The 17022-nt window shown below is 39.8% G+C and overlaps 1 protein-coding gene across 1 annotated transcript in view; it reads right to left on the reverse strand.

Moving 5' to 3' along the window:
• The window catches only part of Lpgat1 (lysophosphatidylglycerol acyltransferase 1), a 75560-nt gene that overhangs the window by 16623 nt on the left and 41915 nt on the right, over nt 1-17022 (reverse strand). Inside the window, exons 4-5 of the mRNA XM_008824866.3 lie at nt 16462-16735; nt 11958-12084 (exon numbers count right to left, since the gene is read on the reverse strand). Of these exons, the coding sequence (XP_008823088.3) occupies nt 11958-12084; nt 16462-16735 (401 nt within the window). The remainder of the gene's footprint in view (nt 1-11957; nt 12085-16461; nt 16736-17022) is intronic.

Below are 17022 nucleotides of genomic sequence, written 5' to 3' on the forward strand. Positions count from 1 at the left end.
CTCGAGTGTCACCTCTTCCAGCTGCTTTTTGCTTTTTTCTCTATTTCCTTTCATATAATTTATGACCATGCGAGCATTGCTATTTCCACGTGATCCAACTTCAGATCTGCTAGTGGACTTCCTACTACTGAGGATAAGGACCTGGCCATCTGACACTCTTTCCTCTTCTTTAGACAGTCTATAATTATACTTGCTAGTTTCTGGATTATTTTCTTATGTGTCTGCTTCCTTTTTCCAGCTGTGCTGTGCTCACCTTTCTATACTCAATGTAAAAAATAGTCCCAGTGTAAAAATGTGGGTCTGCTGAGCTGAATTAAACTGACAGTAATTGATTAGTGTGAGCTCTAAGGGTGCCATTTATAGACAGTCATCAATGCCAGGGGCATGGTTGACGGATACTACTAGGGTGAGTGTATGACCAAAGTAACTCAGAAATCCAGGACTACTTGTTACCAAAAATAGAAAAATAGATTTACGGTCAATATTGGACACTGTCAAATTCCATATACTGGAATATTATCCAGCATTCAATTTTCAGAAGTTTTACCTTGAGCCATTACCTTGAGGTAAGCTGCTTAGGCCTAATCTTCAGTGTACTAAAATGGAACAGCTACAGCTCCCAGCTGGAACCTTTAGAAAGACTTCAAACAACCAACACATTTACCTGAAAACACCATTTAGGAACTTAGGCAATAACTTCTACCCACCATAACATAGAGGTTAAACCAAGGTAAATTTTACCTCCCAAGTGTTGGGATCATAGGCCTACATCCACACTGGTTCAGATTCAGTGACTTTAAATAACTAAAGATGAGCCAAACAATGTGATGCATACCTTTAATACTAGACCAGGCTGGCCTTGAACTCACAGAGATCCACCTGCCTCTGTGGGTGCTGAGATTAAAGGTGTGCACCACTATACCTGACCCTAAATCTTTATAAAAGCAGATAAAAACAATTTTGCTCCAACTATCAAATAATTATTAAACCTAAATTCCTAATTTGGTGGACAATTTCTTTTTTCAGTTAATTTTCTAGAGGGATGTGGTGGCGCACTCCTTTAGTCCCAGCACTCGGGAGGCAGGGGCAGGCGGATCTCTGTGAGTTCAAGGCCAGCCTGGTCTACATAGTGAGTTCCAGGACAGCTGGGGCTACAGGGAGACCCTGTCTCAAAAAAAAAAATCAATTAATTTTTTAAATTGAAGAATCAATAATGCACATATTATAAAAAGAACTTCAGAGTAAATGAGAGGTTAAGAGTCTCTCCCAGAGATAGCTCCTGTCCGACAAGGGAATGACACCTGTATGGTACTTCCTTCCTGTGCTGCCTGCTTCCTTGCTCTAGAGGCTGGGAGAGGGCTAGGAAAACACTATTTGCCTTTTCAACTGTTTGAAGTGTTACCTGCCAAATACCCAATTAAACTATAAACAGCACTTTGTTACATTGATTTTTAGGATGTTTTTCCAGCTTTAGAGCTGTTAAAAATGTGAGGAAATATGCATCATAGTCCGTGGAATGAGGTGTATGATCTCTCACCTACTGTGTAGTTTTCAGAACTCAATTCTGGTATTTAAGAAGTGACAGTGCTGGGGCTGGAGAGATGGCGCAGTGGTTAAGAGCACTGACTGCCCTTGCAGAGGACCCAGATTTAGTTCCTAGTACCCACATGGCAGCTAACAATCATCCAAAATTCCAGTTCCAGAGGATCCGACATGGGCATTGCATGACACAGATGCACTTACACATGTAAGCAATATACTCATACACATAAAATAAAAATAATAAAATAAAAAATATTTGGGGCTGGAGAGATGACTCAAGTGATTAAGAGCACTGACTGCTCTTGCAGAGGACGTGGGTTCAATTCCCAGCACCCACATGGCAGCTAACACCCAGTTCTAGGGGATTTGAAGTCTTTTTCTGACTAGGGCATTGCACATCAAGGGTTCATTTACATACATGCAGGCAATACACTCATACACATAAAAAGAATTAAAATAATAACTAAAGCCGGGCGTAGTGGTGCACACCTTTAATCCCAGCACTCGGGGGGCAGAGGCAGATGGATCTCTGTGAGTTCAAGGCCAGCCTGATCTACATAGTAAGTTCTAGGACAGATGGGGCTACAGGGAGACCCTGTCTCAAAAAGACCAAAATAATAATAATAATAATAATAATAATAATAATAATAAACTAAAATTTTTTTAAAAAAGAAATGACAGTATCAGACCAGGTGTGGCGGCACGTCTTTAATCCCAGCACTCAGGAGGCAGAGGCAAGCGGATGTCTGTAAGATCAAGGCCAGCCTGGTGTACATAATGAGTTCCAGGCTGGGTTACAGGGAGAACCTGTCTCAAAAAAAAAAAAAAGGAAAAAAGAAAAAAAGACCTGCTCCCCCCGTCCAAAAGTGTCAGTACTTTATTGAATATAACTTTTGTAACTCTCAATATAAGAATACAGTTAGAGGGGCTGGAGAGATGGCTCAGCAGTTAAGAACACTGAATGTTCTTGCAGAAGACCCGGGTTCAATTCCCAGCACCCACATAGCAGCTAACAACTGTCTGTAACTCCAGTTCCAGGGAGGAACAGCCTCTTCTGTCTTCCACAGGCATTGCACAACACGGGTGCACTTTTATACATGCAGGCATAAAACTCAAACACATAAGATAAAAATAAATAAAAGAAAAAAAGAAAAAAAAAGCACACCACCCAAATGTATCACTGTGCATATTGTACTGGGGGGCAGTTACAATTTTAAATTTGAGACAGACTTGAAGTGAAGGAATTCATCATGCAGATTTCTGGAAGTTTGTACAGGAGGAAACAGCAAGTACCAAGGCCCTGAAATGGGCCATATTTGGCATAGTCAGTAACAGCAAGAAGCCATATAGCCATAGATGTGGGAGAAAGAGAATCAGCAGATGATGAGGTCAGAGGGAAATGGCAGTGAGACAGGGCCTGAGACACCATTGTATAATGTCCATGTTTTTAAGCTGGGAAGTCATGATGATCTCAGCTTAAGATTGACATGGTCTGAGCTAGATTTCAAAAGGATCACTCTGGATATTACGCTGGAAATGCATGATAGAGAGACAAAATCAGGTAAGCTTATAAATGCATTTTCTTCCATATTGTATTAGTGATTCTAAAACTATTACTGAAGAATTAGTTCATCTTTTATACATTGATATACCCTGTCATATGAGTTCTCAAATCCTACATTTAGATTTTCTAATCTTTTCATTGATCTGCCCCTGCAATGTTTTATTGCTTTGGGGGGAAAGGGGTGTATGACAGAGTTTCATGTACTACAGGATCTTATGCCTGGAACTTACTGTGCAACTGAGAATGACCTTGAACTCCTGATCCTCCTGCCTCCATCTCCCAAGTGCCCAGATTACAAGCTTGCATAGTCAAGCCCAGCTAACTCACCTTACCATGTTACAATTTTGCTTTTGGGGGGTTGTGTTCTGTTTTGGGCAGTGCTGGAAATGAATCCAGGGCCTCACACATACCAGGCAAGCGCTCTACCACTGAGCCACACCTGCAGTCTCTCCCACAACATTTTAATTACACTGAGACTTGACATCTGGTAGAAGTGCTCCAGCTTTGCTCATCTTTAAAATTATTTTAGCTATTAATTTGTCTTTACTCTCCCAAATGAATTAAAAATCATTTTCTCAGATTTTCTGAGACACTGTCTTGGATTCTGACCAGATTTATTTGGAAGAATTACCATGCTTGTAACTTTGAGTTTTCCCACCTAAAAAGGGGGTGTATTATTCCATGTATCCAGATCTTTTTTAAAAAAACTTTTAGGATTTATTTCTATTATTTTTATTTAGTGTATGTGTTTCAGTGTGTACATACGCCTCTTGTGTATGGGTGCTCGCAGAAGCTAGAAGAGGGGGTCAGGTCTTCTGGAGCTAGAGTTACAAGCAGTTGCAAGCCACCTGATGTGGGCACTGGGAACGGAACTCAGGTCCTCTGGAAGAGCAGCAAGAACTCTTAACCACTGAGCCATCTCTCCAGCTCCATATCTAGATCTTTAATGTGCGAACTTTTAGATAAGATACAATGAAATATTTACAAATGGGATGATGTTTGAGACTGGCTTCAAAATAATACAACTGGGTCTGGGAAATAACAGAAAAAACAACACGGGTTTGTTTGTTCTTTTCATTTATTTTGTGGGTTGTTTTTGGTTTTGGTTTTGGTTTTTTTTTTGAGACAGGGTCTCCCTGTAGCCCCAGCTGGCCTGGAACTTGCTATGTAGACCAGGCTGGCCTTGAACTCACAGAGATCCACCTGCCTCTGCCTCCCGAGTGCTGGGATGAAGCATACCTGGCTTACTTTTGTGTATTGTATATATGTGGGACTGTATGTACTATAGCACACCTACGGAGGGCAGAGAATTGTTAGGATTCGGTTCTCTCTTACCACCTTACGGGATTCTGAGGACTACACACCCGGGTTCTTGGGCCTTCATGTACGCACCTCTACCTGCTGGGCCATTTCAGTGGCCAACATTGGTTCTAAGATGCTAATTGGTGAAGGTGGTAAATAGGTCCATGGGGTTTTATTTACATGTTTAAAAATTTTTGTAAAAAATAAGTTTAGAAAAAAAAAAAGAGAGGAAAAATACAAAAAAAATAAGTGTAGAGGAATGACTATTTCTGCAATTATAATCCCTAAAACTTTGTGACACTTTTTGTTATTTTGGGGAGTAAAGAAAAAAGCAGAAGGGAAAAATCAAAATAATATATTAATCATAAATATATATAAGTTCAGTAATAAAATTACTAAATGTAATACTCTGGCTTTAAATAATGCTAATTTTTTTCATACATACATTTTTGGCAACCACGGATCATACAGCTGGAATGTCAATGCCGTTCTTCACAGTAATGTGAGGTATGCCTGTGCCCTGCAGTAAAACTACTGGGTCACAGGGTTTGTGCCCTTCACTTAATGGCATAACAGGTCATTGCCTCACTGTCGTTACATGAGATCAAAGTCAGAGTCGGCTTTTTGCAAAGCTGATTAGTGAATTGGCATATCGCTTCTTTTGTTAAATAAAAAAAAGTGAAGCAAACACGTTAAAATGTTAGTATCTGAATGCTTTTGCTAACTCCTTAACCGAATGCTTTCTCCAAAGTACCCAATGCCCTAGTCACATGAAAGCAACACTTTGAGCTGGGGCCACAGCTCAGTGGTGAAGCTTGTCTGTCAAGCTTGGAGGTCTTGGGTTCCATCTCTAGCAATGCAAAAAAGAAAGCAGCTCCTTAGCTTTCAGTAACCTATCATGCCACTACATTTGAGGGTTTTTTTTGGTCTTTTTGAGACAGGGTCTCCCTGTAGCCCCAGCTGTCCTGGAACTCACTATGTAGACCAGGCTGGCCTTGAACTCACAGAGATCCGCCTGCCTCTGCCTCTCAAGTGCTGGGATTAAAGGCGTGTGCCACCACACCCAGCTTGAGGTTGTATTTTTTTCCTTCAATATTTAAAAAAAATTAAAATATAAGCTAATTTTGAATCAAAGGATCATTAGCTCTCTGTCCCAATTTTGCATGAAGCAGACATTTATTTATATTAAGGACAGGGGTTACTTTTATCCCTGTGAACACTCTACCTTGCAATTAAAATCTAATCATAATTTTCCCATTAGCCACTTAACTGCAGTGAACTACCGGGCACTACTTAGTTAATAGGAATATACTGTCAACCAGTCTAACTAAAATTAAAAGTAAGAGGGAGGAGAAATGAATTTTTACTTCAAAGTTTCCCACGGTTAGGCCTTAGTTTCTTTACAGAAAGTTCAGTGTGTAGTCATCATATGAGTACTAATAAAAAGTGTTTAGGAAGGAGTAAGAAAAGACATTTTTTTCCAGGTGGTAAATGTCTGAGATCTAATATATACAGAATGCTTACAACACTAGCTTTATCAGTAACCCGTGCATACTTTATATACCTTGTTTTGTTTGCTTTTTGGAGACAGAGTCTCACTGGGTAGCCCTAGCTGGCCTGGAACTTGCTTGTAGACAAGGCTGGCCTGGAACCCAGAGATCCGCCTGTCTCTGCTTCCCAAGTGCTCGGACTAAAGGCATGAGCCACCAGGCAGGGCCACATATTTTATATGTCTTAATGGCACGTTAATTGTAGTTTATAATGCTCTTTGCCAGTATCTCATTTGGTGCTCACAACAATGCATCTACTGAGATCAGGGCCACCAGTGCCTACCAAAGTCCCATGTGTGTACTGGGCTCAATTAGTAAAGTCTTCTATGGAACAAGCTCTGAACGCCTGCCCTAAAAGTTCAAGTTCTAAAAGTGAACAAAGCCACTGATCTGTTAAATGGGATGTATTATGTAACTCTACTGCAAATGTTTGCTTTCTCATCTGTGTGGTACTTTAGAAATAGCATGAAAATTCAAAGTCCACATCTTCCATAAATACTAAAAATCAACACAAGCCTAAGAAGAAATGAATTAATGCAGAAAACGCCTTTGGGAGGAAAAAACTCACTTATTTCAAAATAAAATAAGCTACTGTGTCCTTGTGTGTGGGTGTTTTTTTTTTTGCAAATATCACTACAGAAATCTAGAATCTAAAAAAACATGCTGCTACACATTCTGGTAATCTAGATATTCCTTTCCTATCTAAATAAAAAGGAAAAACCTAAAAGATCTGATTGGCACATTCTGAAGGGAGTCAGTCTATGAGGAAAATGCCACTTTTGCTCAGAGAGCTTTATATATTTGTCACAAGTTGCACTGTGCTTATTCTAATGAGGTATAGAACAGGTAGTGAATTCTCTGACCTACAATTTAGAAGAGAAAAGAAATGTATTACAGGTATTTAAAATACTCTTCCAGTGATTAATGTTACAGCAGTTTTCCTAACTAAATTCTTTTTCCAGTGACTGATGGTAAGGAATATTATAGTGGCACATTCTGCGGCTCTCAGCACCACCAAGACAGGACAGTCATTGCTCTATGAAACTGACCTAAACTACGACGCAAGAACCTCAAATACACAGAAACCTAGAGTCCGTACTTAGAAAGTCTTAAGTTTATTTTAACTTGTTTGCTTTCTTTCAACTTGAAATTTCTCTTAGAATTGTGTTTGACTTATCAGTACCACCTCCAAATTTGATTAGATTTGATCTAAAATGACTACTTTTTAAGTAGTATCAGTGTTCTGGAAAGCATCTTAGCTTTCAGTAATTGACTACGAAATAGTATTCCTTTCAAAATGGAGAAATGGAAACACCGAGATACTCTGAATAGGCTCTGCGCCAAGGCTGAACAGAATGGATAATTACCTTCTGAGTCTCTATGACCTAACTCTCAAGATCAGTGTGAAAACTAGCCAAGAACACTAATTCACCCATCTAAAAGGTACTAGGTGATCACTTCACTTAAATTCTCTCAAGAATGAAGACTAATTTATTCTAAAAAGTCAGCTGGGGTTATTAAGAATAACACAGCAATGATCTACAAAAAATTTGATTAATTTCAGAAAAAAAAATCATTCAGAAGTAGTTTTTAATCCCTGCCTATTGGAAACAAATAAACTAACAGTACACGATCTCAACAGCTTTCAGACAACCTTTGCCTCTCTTTCTGGGCTGTTCAGTTTTTCTTGCAATTTCTTCATTACAAAAGAGAAAGGGACCCACCCCACAGTTGTTCATGTTATTCACACATACCCTACTTCTTTGTTGTTTTGAGACAGGGTCTTCCTGTAGCCCCAGCTGGCCTAGAACTTTCTGTGTAGAACAGGATGGCCTGGATGGCAAAAAGTCTGCCTGGGATTAAAGGTGTGTGTCACCATGCCCAGTCACACTCAAAACTTCTAATGCTGCATTTTTAAACTTGGAAATATCTCATCCTTGTTTAAATTTCAATATAACCAAGGAGACGCAGAATGCAGTGATAGAAGGGGGAACAGTACAGTAGGAAGGGGTAGACTGGAGTGAGGAATGGGAGGGCAGGGCAGAGGAGGGAGCATGGACAGGGATAAGTAACACTAAAGGTCTAAGAAAAGTTATACGGAGCTAGAGAGATGGCTCAGCAGTTAAGGGTACTGGTTGCTCTTGCAGAGGACCTGGGTTCAGTTCCTAGCACCCAAAAGTTGGCCAAAATCCATCCGTAACTTCAGTTCCACGGGATCCGACGCCCTCTTCTGACCTCCATGGGCACTGCATGACATGGGTACACCTACCTACATGCAAGCAATACACTCATACACATAAAATAAAAATAAATAGGGGCTGGAGAGATGGCTCAGAGGTTAAGAGCACTGGCTGCTCTTGCAAAGGACCCAGGTTCAATTTCTGGCACCCACATGGCAACTAACAACTGTTCATAACTCCACTTCCAAGGGATCAAATGCCCTCTTTGACCTTGGCAGGCACTGCACAACACAGATGCACTGACCTATATCCAAACAATACACTCAGACACATAAAATAAAAATAATAAATATTTTTTAAAACCAATGGAAAATATTTTTTAATATTTTATTTATTTTTATGTGTATGTGCGTGTTGCCTGCATGTAGGTTAAGTGCCCCTGAGTCATTCAATGCCCACAGAGGAGAGAAGAGGCTGTCGGATCCCCTGGAACTGGAGTTACAGACGGTTGTTAGCTGCCATGTGGGTGCTGAGATTCGAACCCCGGTCTTCTGCAAGAACAGCCAGTGTTCTTAAACCGCTGAGTCATCTCTCCAGCCCTTAGAAAATATTTTTTAAAATAATAATAAATAAAATTTAAAAAAAAGAAAAAGTCATATGGAAACCTACCACTATAGAGGCTTTTTAAAGTAGATACATACACATTATGAAAAGAGTTACCTTATGACAGGGGCACATTGACCCTACTAGACACCATACACTATCAAAGTAAAAGCCCAATGCTAGGAATGGACTCTCTCTCTTGAAGCTGTTGCCCAGGGGCCCCATAGACCCTCCAACAATGCTAACCATTGCCCCTGCTCTTGGTTATCCACCAGAACTTCACAGTAAGACCCTACTGCTGAAGATACATTTATGAACTGTAGAACAAACAGGGAGAAATCAAGCTGGTATTGACTTCAAAGCCTCATCTCTACTCAGTAAGCTAATTTTCATAGTGCTGAGAAGATGCTATGCATGCTGCCTGAAGAGAAAATTAATCAACAAACCCAGCTGTGAATCCTGTGAGCTCCAACACCTGGCCTGGGAAGATCTGCCCACTGGTGCAATAGCAGCATGAATATTATGGGAGTGACCAACCACTTTGTAATTGGATTTAAAGTCCGCTTCATAAGATGGAGCCCATACCTGACATTGATCTGAGGCCCAGGAACCTGATGGGCCACAGGCCACAGGGGAGAACCCAGTGCTATTATTCTGCTAAGTATATGGTATTGCACTGACTCCTAATGACTTATTGTTATACCCATAGATTAATGCATATCTCAACTCTCACCAGAGGAGCTTCCTATGCAGCAGATGGTGATTAACCCACAACTGGCCAATGTGCAGAGAACTAGTGCTCATCCCTCAATGGGGATCTACACCAAACTCTGTCTCCAAGGCTCAGGGATCATCGCAGAAGAGGGGCAGAAATATTATAAGAGCCAGAGGTGGTGGACGACCACAAGGAAACAGTTTTCCAGACAGCTGGGCAGGTGCTCATATGAACTCACAGTAATGCTGACAGCATACACCAGTACCACGTATCCTCAAATCAGACAAAATCCAAGCATAGATGTGGGGAAATGGTTAAGAAACCCCAACCCTCCCTGAGGCACTATTGTCGACTGACAGCTGCTAGGAAGGGGAGAGTCAGTCTTGTTTAAGGTGAGACTCTTGGTAGGTTGACCTGGCTCCAGGGGAGGAACCCACACAGAAGGGCATTTGGGGATACAAATTTGACTCTATAGGCCTTTATATATAAGAGTACATAAAATTGGGCAGAGGGTATTAAGGGGGTTGTAGATGGTGGGGGGGTCTAAATATAATTAAAATATATTGTTTAAAATTTAAAAAGATTCAACAAAATGAATGAATAAAGTAAATGAATGGAAAGCCTGAACTAAAACCAGCCTTTCTTTCTCTGTCTCTAATGATATCTTGCTGGCCAACAACAATGCTGGAGTCGGGCTGTGGCTCACAGAGTCTCTTCCCTTGTGTACAGCTAAGTGTTTAGTGCCTTAAGTAAAATATACAACACAGAAAATACAGTCAAAATAATCACCAACATTTATACTCTTGCCTTACACAAAAACTTCCTAATTTGGCAATGTTAAGTCTACACTAGAATCAGCTGCAATTGTAGTTACCCCCCATACATTAAAGCCCAAAACTGTAACATTTAAGTTGCAAAACTTAAATTTCAAATTCTTCCAAATATGTACTTAAAGAATGCCAATGGAATAATAGGAAATGTCTATGAAAACATGCTATTTGTTAGTAATGGGCATGAAATTTGAGTGGGTTTTCTCTTGTCTTGAGCCTTTATAGCAACTGTGATTTTTCTTAGGGACACTTCTTTACATCTGCAAGTTTGTTGCTATGTTTTGAGGTATGACAAGGAGAATAAAACTAAGTAGGCAGATCTACTCGTGCCACGCTCTCATGTAAACACCTTTATGCATTTACAGGAAACTCCCTAAAAAATCTACATAAAAGTATCTTAAGAAGGGGCTGGAGAGATAGCTCAGTGGTTAAGAACACTGGTTGTTCTTGCAGAAGACCTGGGTTCGAATCCCAGCACCCACATGGCAGCTAACAACTGTCCGTAACTCCAGTCCCAGGGGATCCGACAGCCTCTTCTGACCTCTGCGGGCATTGCACGATATGGGTGCACTTACTTACTGCATGCAGGCAATACACGCATACACATAAAAGAAAATAAATAAAATTTTTTTAAAAAGTACCTTAAGAAGCCAGGAGTGGTGGCACATGCCTTTAATACTGGCACACGCCTTTAATACTTCCACTTGGGAGGCAGATGTAGGCAGATCTCTGAGTTTCGGGCCAGCCTGGTCTACATAGCAAGTTCCAGGCCAGCTGGGGTTACAGGGAAGCCCTGTCTAAAAAAAAAAAAAAACACAAAAAAATCTTAAGAAGCCAGCACATAATAAATTTTGAGAGACTGGGGTTCAATTCCCAGTACCCACAAGATGGCTAACAACCACCTGTAACTCCAGTTCCAGGGGATCCAAGACCCTCTTCTGGTCTCCGCAGGCACTTAATGGCATGGGTGCACTTACATGCATGCAGGCAATATATTCATACATATAAAACAAAAATAATAAAATATCAAAAAAGAAGCTAGTACAAAATATTCACTTTATTAAACGCTGTTATTTATTGCAATGGACATCAGCATAGTAAGATTAAAATTTTAAATATAAGGGCTGGAGAGATGGTTTAGCAGTTTATAGAGCATGTACAGACTCATAACCACCTGTCACTCAGCTCCAGGGGATCTAATACCACTTGTCTCCACAAGCACCTATATTCATGTGCGGAAACACACACATACATACATACAGATAATTAAGATTTTTTCTAAAAATTTAATTGCAACATCTAAATTATCAAGTTAAACACTCAGAAAATATGACAATAATTTTGCAAAATCCCATTTCTATTAATATATATCTATTTAGCTCATGTGAATATTCATTTATTCTTGACATTGTATCAATTTAACCCGAGTGTAAGGCAACTTAATAATCACAGTGCTGTGGACCATCATTTTTAGAAACCTGTATCTCTCAGTGAAAAGAGTTACTTGAAATGATATTTTCTTATTAAGAAATTCAACGTAAGAATGGTTTTTACTCCCTATAAACATGAACCATGCCAACATTTCTGTCTGGTTGAAAGCTAAAAGTTAAAACACTCATGCTGTCTTGAAATACGTTGGCTAGACACTGAATTCTAATGTAGAATTCCTACCTGTAATGAACATGCGTGACTGTTGGTTTCCTGTATCCAAGGATCCAGGTTTGAATATCTATTGGTTCGGCTTTGGGATAAGCTATGGTTGTATCTATTATCCACTGGAGGCCTTTTGATTTGCATTCTGTGGATAAAGAAAAAACATGACATGAGTTGGAAGATTTTATTTATCTATAATAACAATACAGATTACTTGAACAGTGTGAAGCTTACTTCATGTGTCTTTTACTTTAAGAAAACAGGATTAACTTTATTGCTACTGTTCTACAGTGCACTTAGGATAGAATTAAGGCCCTTTTATTATAAAATGGATAAACTTCAAACAAAAAACACTGTTATTTACTACACATGGCCCATTCGAGTCTTCAGTATAATTACACACTAGCAAAGTCTTACTACATATTATCACTCCTATGAAAAGGTCAGAAGGTAAAGTATACTATCATAAAAATGAAAAACAGACTCAAAACCAAACCAAACGTCACTAAATATAATACAAAAGCCAAGATCTATAATATTAATACTAAGGGATATTAAATATGGAAACACAGCAATAAAATTAAGCATTTTTAGACACACATTATTGCTAGTTACCATTCTCTTTTTGTAAATTTTTTATTGAACTTTTGTATCTTAATCATCTTTATACCCCTACCCCATTGGTACCTCCCATAGCCCGCCCCCACTGGAATTTATGTATCTGTCATTTGTGTTAAGGCCTATCAAGTCAAGTTAGTGTCCCCGGATGTCCCTCAGTGCAAGTTCATCCATTGAGGTCCAGTCAGTCTATCTAGAGTCCCTCCCTTTAAGATCAGCTCTTCCTCACCCAGCAGTAATCAATTGCCAGTATTTCTTCAGCTAAGATTGGGATCTGCTGTCCATTTCTTCAGTTCTGTGCTGGGGCTGTGTCTGCCTGAGTTTGCATAAGTCTTGTGCATGCTGACACCATTGCTATAGGTTCTTATGAGCAGGGTCCCAGGAGCCTGCAGGACTCTACTTCCATGGTCATGCACCTCCTCCCTGGCTCTTACAATCTTTCCACCCCCTTGGTCCCAGTGCCCTGGATGGGTGGAATTTAATACAGGAGTCCTGTCCAAGGACCTACACTCTACAGACTCTTATTCTCTATGCTTTGGCCATTTTTTTTTTTTTTTTTTTTTTTGTCTTTTTAGACAGGGTCTCCCTGCAGCCCCAGCTGGCCTCGAACTCAGAGATCCACCTGCCTCTGCCTCCCGAGTGCTGGGACTAAAGGTGAGCACCACCATGCCCGGCATCGCTTTGGTCATTTGTGTCCTTTTGTGTTCATGGCCCTCTGTTGCATAAGGGAGATTTGGTTATTGTTCTTATTTGGGAAAAAAGTCCCCACATTTAGCAAGAGTTACAAAGATATAAAGCAATAAATCTTCCTGCCCTGCCCCTTCAGAAGGAATGATCAGTGACCACTATTCTGAGAGGGCATGGGGAAACTGTTCAGACTGGTCCTCTGTGCATTGTTTTTGTTCTAATCATGGAGAACAAGGCTGAGCAAGAATGGAGAGGGGATTCTTAGGGAACACTGAAGGTCAGACTTTAAAGTGCAATGGGCTATCTATGATGGAGTAACTAGAAAATCAAAACAAACAGAAGCAGGAACCAATAATATGTTACTTTTCCTTATCAGACATTAAAAACCAGCTTTAAATTCCTTAAAGAGATTTTAGAGGCTACTGGGAGACTCTGTCTCAAACAAACAACATACACACATACATACACATACACACATAACCCCTTTCTGAAGGAGGGAATTTGTAAAAGAAAAAAAATTTATTTTTCTTTGAGTGTGGTGACACATGCCTGTAATTCTAGCACTGAGATAGGAGGATCACTAGGACAGCTGGTTCAAGGCCAGCTGAGTTACATAATGGGACTCTGAAAAAAAACATCAAAAGTGAAAAAGCAAAAGTTCATTTCAGACAACACTGTGCTAAGGAACAGAGTTTATGTAAACATAGTAACAAGCTACCAGTGACCTAGACACTAAAATGGCTAGTGTAACTTACTGCTCCGAAATACACTTAAAAAGAGGAACTAAGAGACGGAAAGGTTAAGACAGATGTGGCAAAGCCAACATGGCAAAGCTCAGAGCAGCTGGTCAGCTCATGGACAGCTACTAACAAATTATTTGAAGTTTATGCTTAAAAATTTTCATTATACAGGCTGGAGAGATGGCTCAGCGGTTAAGAGCACTGACTGCTCTTGTAGAGGTCCCGGGTTTGATTCCCAGAACCCACATGGTGGCTACGAACCGTCCTTAGCTCCAGTTCCAGGGCAATCCGAAGTCCTCTTCTGACCTCTGCGGTATTGCATGACACGGGTGCACTCACATACATGCAGGCAATACGCTCATACACATAAAATAAAAATAATAAAATATTTTTAAAAAATTTTCATAATAAAAAGGGTAAAGTTCGGTTTAGTATGAGTCAAATCATACAGCTAACATACAAAAGATCTGAGTACTTTTTAAAGGGAATCAGGCAGAACTTAACTTTAATGTGTGCCCAGATAAAGTGCCAGTGAATACGAGTACTAAGAAAAGTGTAAAGTATCGAAACAGAAGAAAACGGTGAGCTACTTTTCAGATAGTCCGATGACTTAACATGTAAAGTGTTAACTAAGGATAAGTAGTAAACACTGAAAGGAAATTCTTTTTTACTTCTCGGCAATTGTTCTGCCAGCTGCCCTTCCAGTGAAATCTAGACCACCACTGGGCCTGCCTGGGTGAACTGGGCAAACAGCAGTCCTTAGTGGACTAATCCTGTTTGGAAGAACTCTGCCTACAGCTTTGGCTTGGCTGACATGCCACAGTGCCTCTCCAGCATTGAAGCTGTTCAGCTTTCCTTTCCTAGTAAAAGACTCTTTCAATGTGTCTCTTTAATAGATTATGAAAGATTAAGAAAGTTGACTGCTAGTAGCTGTTTGAAAAAAGCAGATGAAAGGAAAAACTCAGTGATTTCATGGGTGTTATTTATACATCTGCTCTGCACAGTCATTTGAAAACATTCCTGAGAGTTAATTATTTCAACTTGTACTTAAATATTACTAAAAGAACTACCAAAGAAGCAGGTCCAGTGGATTCTGTCAGCTGTTTATTGGAAAATTTTCATAGAAGTGACTTGAATGAACGCTGCTGGTAGTCATACCTTCCGTAAAGTTTCACGGTTCTCAGATCTACAATATCCTAGCCTGTTGCCAAGATAGGTGCATCTCTGAGTGCTGCTTATTATTATTACTATATTATTTTTTGATACAAAAATAATGCGTACGGCCAGGCATGGTGGCGCATGCCTTTAATCCCCGAATTTGGGAGGCAGAGGCAGTGGATCTCTGTGAGTTTGAGGTCAGCCTGGATTACATAGTGAGTTCCAGGCCAGCTGGGGCTACAGAAAGGCCTGTCTCAAAAAGACAAAAAAGAATAGTGTGTACTCATTATTTTTAAATGAAAAAAATTCAGTAAAGTATTTGAGAGAAACGAGGAAATTATCCATAATGTTACAACTCAGGGAGTCTTTGCTGACATTCTGGTGTCTTTCACTCACTTCCTAGCACCTTAGTGTTTAGTCTTATTTTCACAGGACTTGCATGCCCCACTCAACATAGCACTAGCACTTTGCCAAGCCAACAAAAACTCTCTACACATATCATTTGCAATGGCTAAGTTACATAGATATGTGAGCATTACTGACAAGCAATTCTCCCTCTGGCTATTTCCAATGTTTGGTCTATTATAAATGATTCTGTAACAAATTCATTGCCTATAGTCAGATTATTATTATTTATTTTAAGACAAGGCCTCATTCTGCAATTCAGGCTGACCTAGATCTTACTATACAGCCCAGGTTGCCCTTGAACTCAAGGTGATCCTCCTACCTCAGCCTCCCCAGTGCTGGAATTACAGGCATGAGCTACCATGCCTGGTCAGACTACCTTCTACTGGTAAGTATTACTTGAAGGAGAATAACTGAGTCATTTACTAATACTACAAATATCTTAATAAATACTGCTAAATTACATTAAATTTATTTTCTATTAAAAGTAAACAAAAAGCCAGGTATGGTGGTGCATGTTTTTAACCCCAGCGCGCAGGAAGCAGAGGCAGGAAGATCTCTGAATTCCAGGCCAGCCTGGTCTACATAGCAAGTTCTATGCCAGGAAGGGTTACACAGTGAGATCCTGTCTCCAAAAAAACAACAACAAAAACCTAAATCTAATAAATGAAAATAACATACATCATTATCAGCAGGAATCATCCTGAGGAGAGGCAGGTAGGGAAGATAGCTTTGACTACACACTTCTACATAATTTTAGTACATTATTGTAAGCATGGACTACTTTTTTAAGGAGAAAAACGAAGAAATTATAACTGCATCTTTTCCCTGATTATTAGTTCTAGTTGAAAAAAGGTATAAAAAAGAAATACAACTTCAGTTCAAATAAGGTAAGAAATGCTGAAACCTCCTACCTGGTTCTTTAGTGTCTCCTCCTGCTGGGCTTCCATTTTCCTGTCGTGCTACAAGTGCATTCAAAATAATTTTTGTTGCCCCAAACCTTGGCAAAGTGACATGTGTAAGAAATGGCAAGCTATTCTTCTTAGCAAATGCCTGGCTTGTTTCTCTCCTCTTCCTGAGGAAGCCCCCTTCAGGAAACAAAACAATCCACTTTCGATCTCTGCTCCTGTAATTGTGCTCTAGGTGCTTCTTGAGAACGAGCAGCTGTTGGTCACGATAAGATCTTCCCTAGAAGGCACACATATAGGGTAAGGACAGGTACATCTGAAATTCAAGTGCCCTAAGATTAAACAGAAACAACCACTTCATAGTTAAAATCCAGTCATGGGACAGAGCAGTGATTCTCCTCACTGATTTCTCTTTTTAACCAGAATGGCAAAGAGAGAAGCTATTAGTACTTAGATAAACTTTTGATCTTAAACTAAAGGAAAAGCAACTCACCAATTTGGTGGCTACATAACTGTCTACTATTTACCAAACACAGTCCAAAACTCTAGAAACAGAAGAGTAAACAG

Source organism: Nannospalax galili, unplaced genomic scaffold, assembly GCF_000622305.1.
Source record: "Nannospalax galili isolate Female #2095 unplaced genomic scaffold, S.galili_v1.0 scaffold648, whole genome shotgun sequence".
NCBI lineage: Eukaryota > Metazoa > Chordata > Mammalia > Rodentia > Spalacidae > Nannospalax > Nannospalax galili.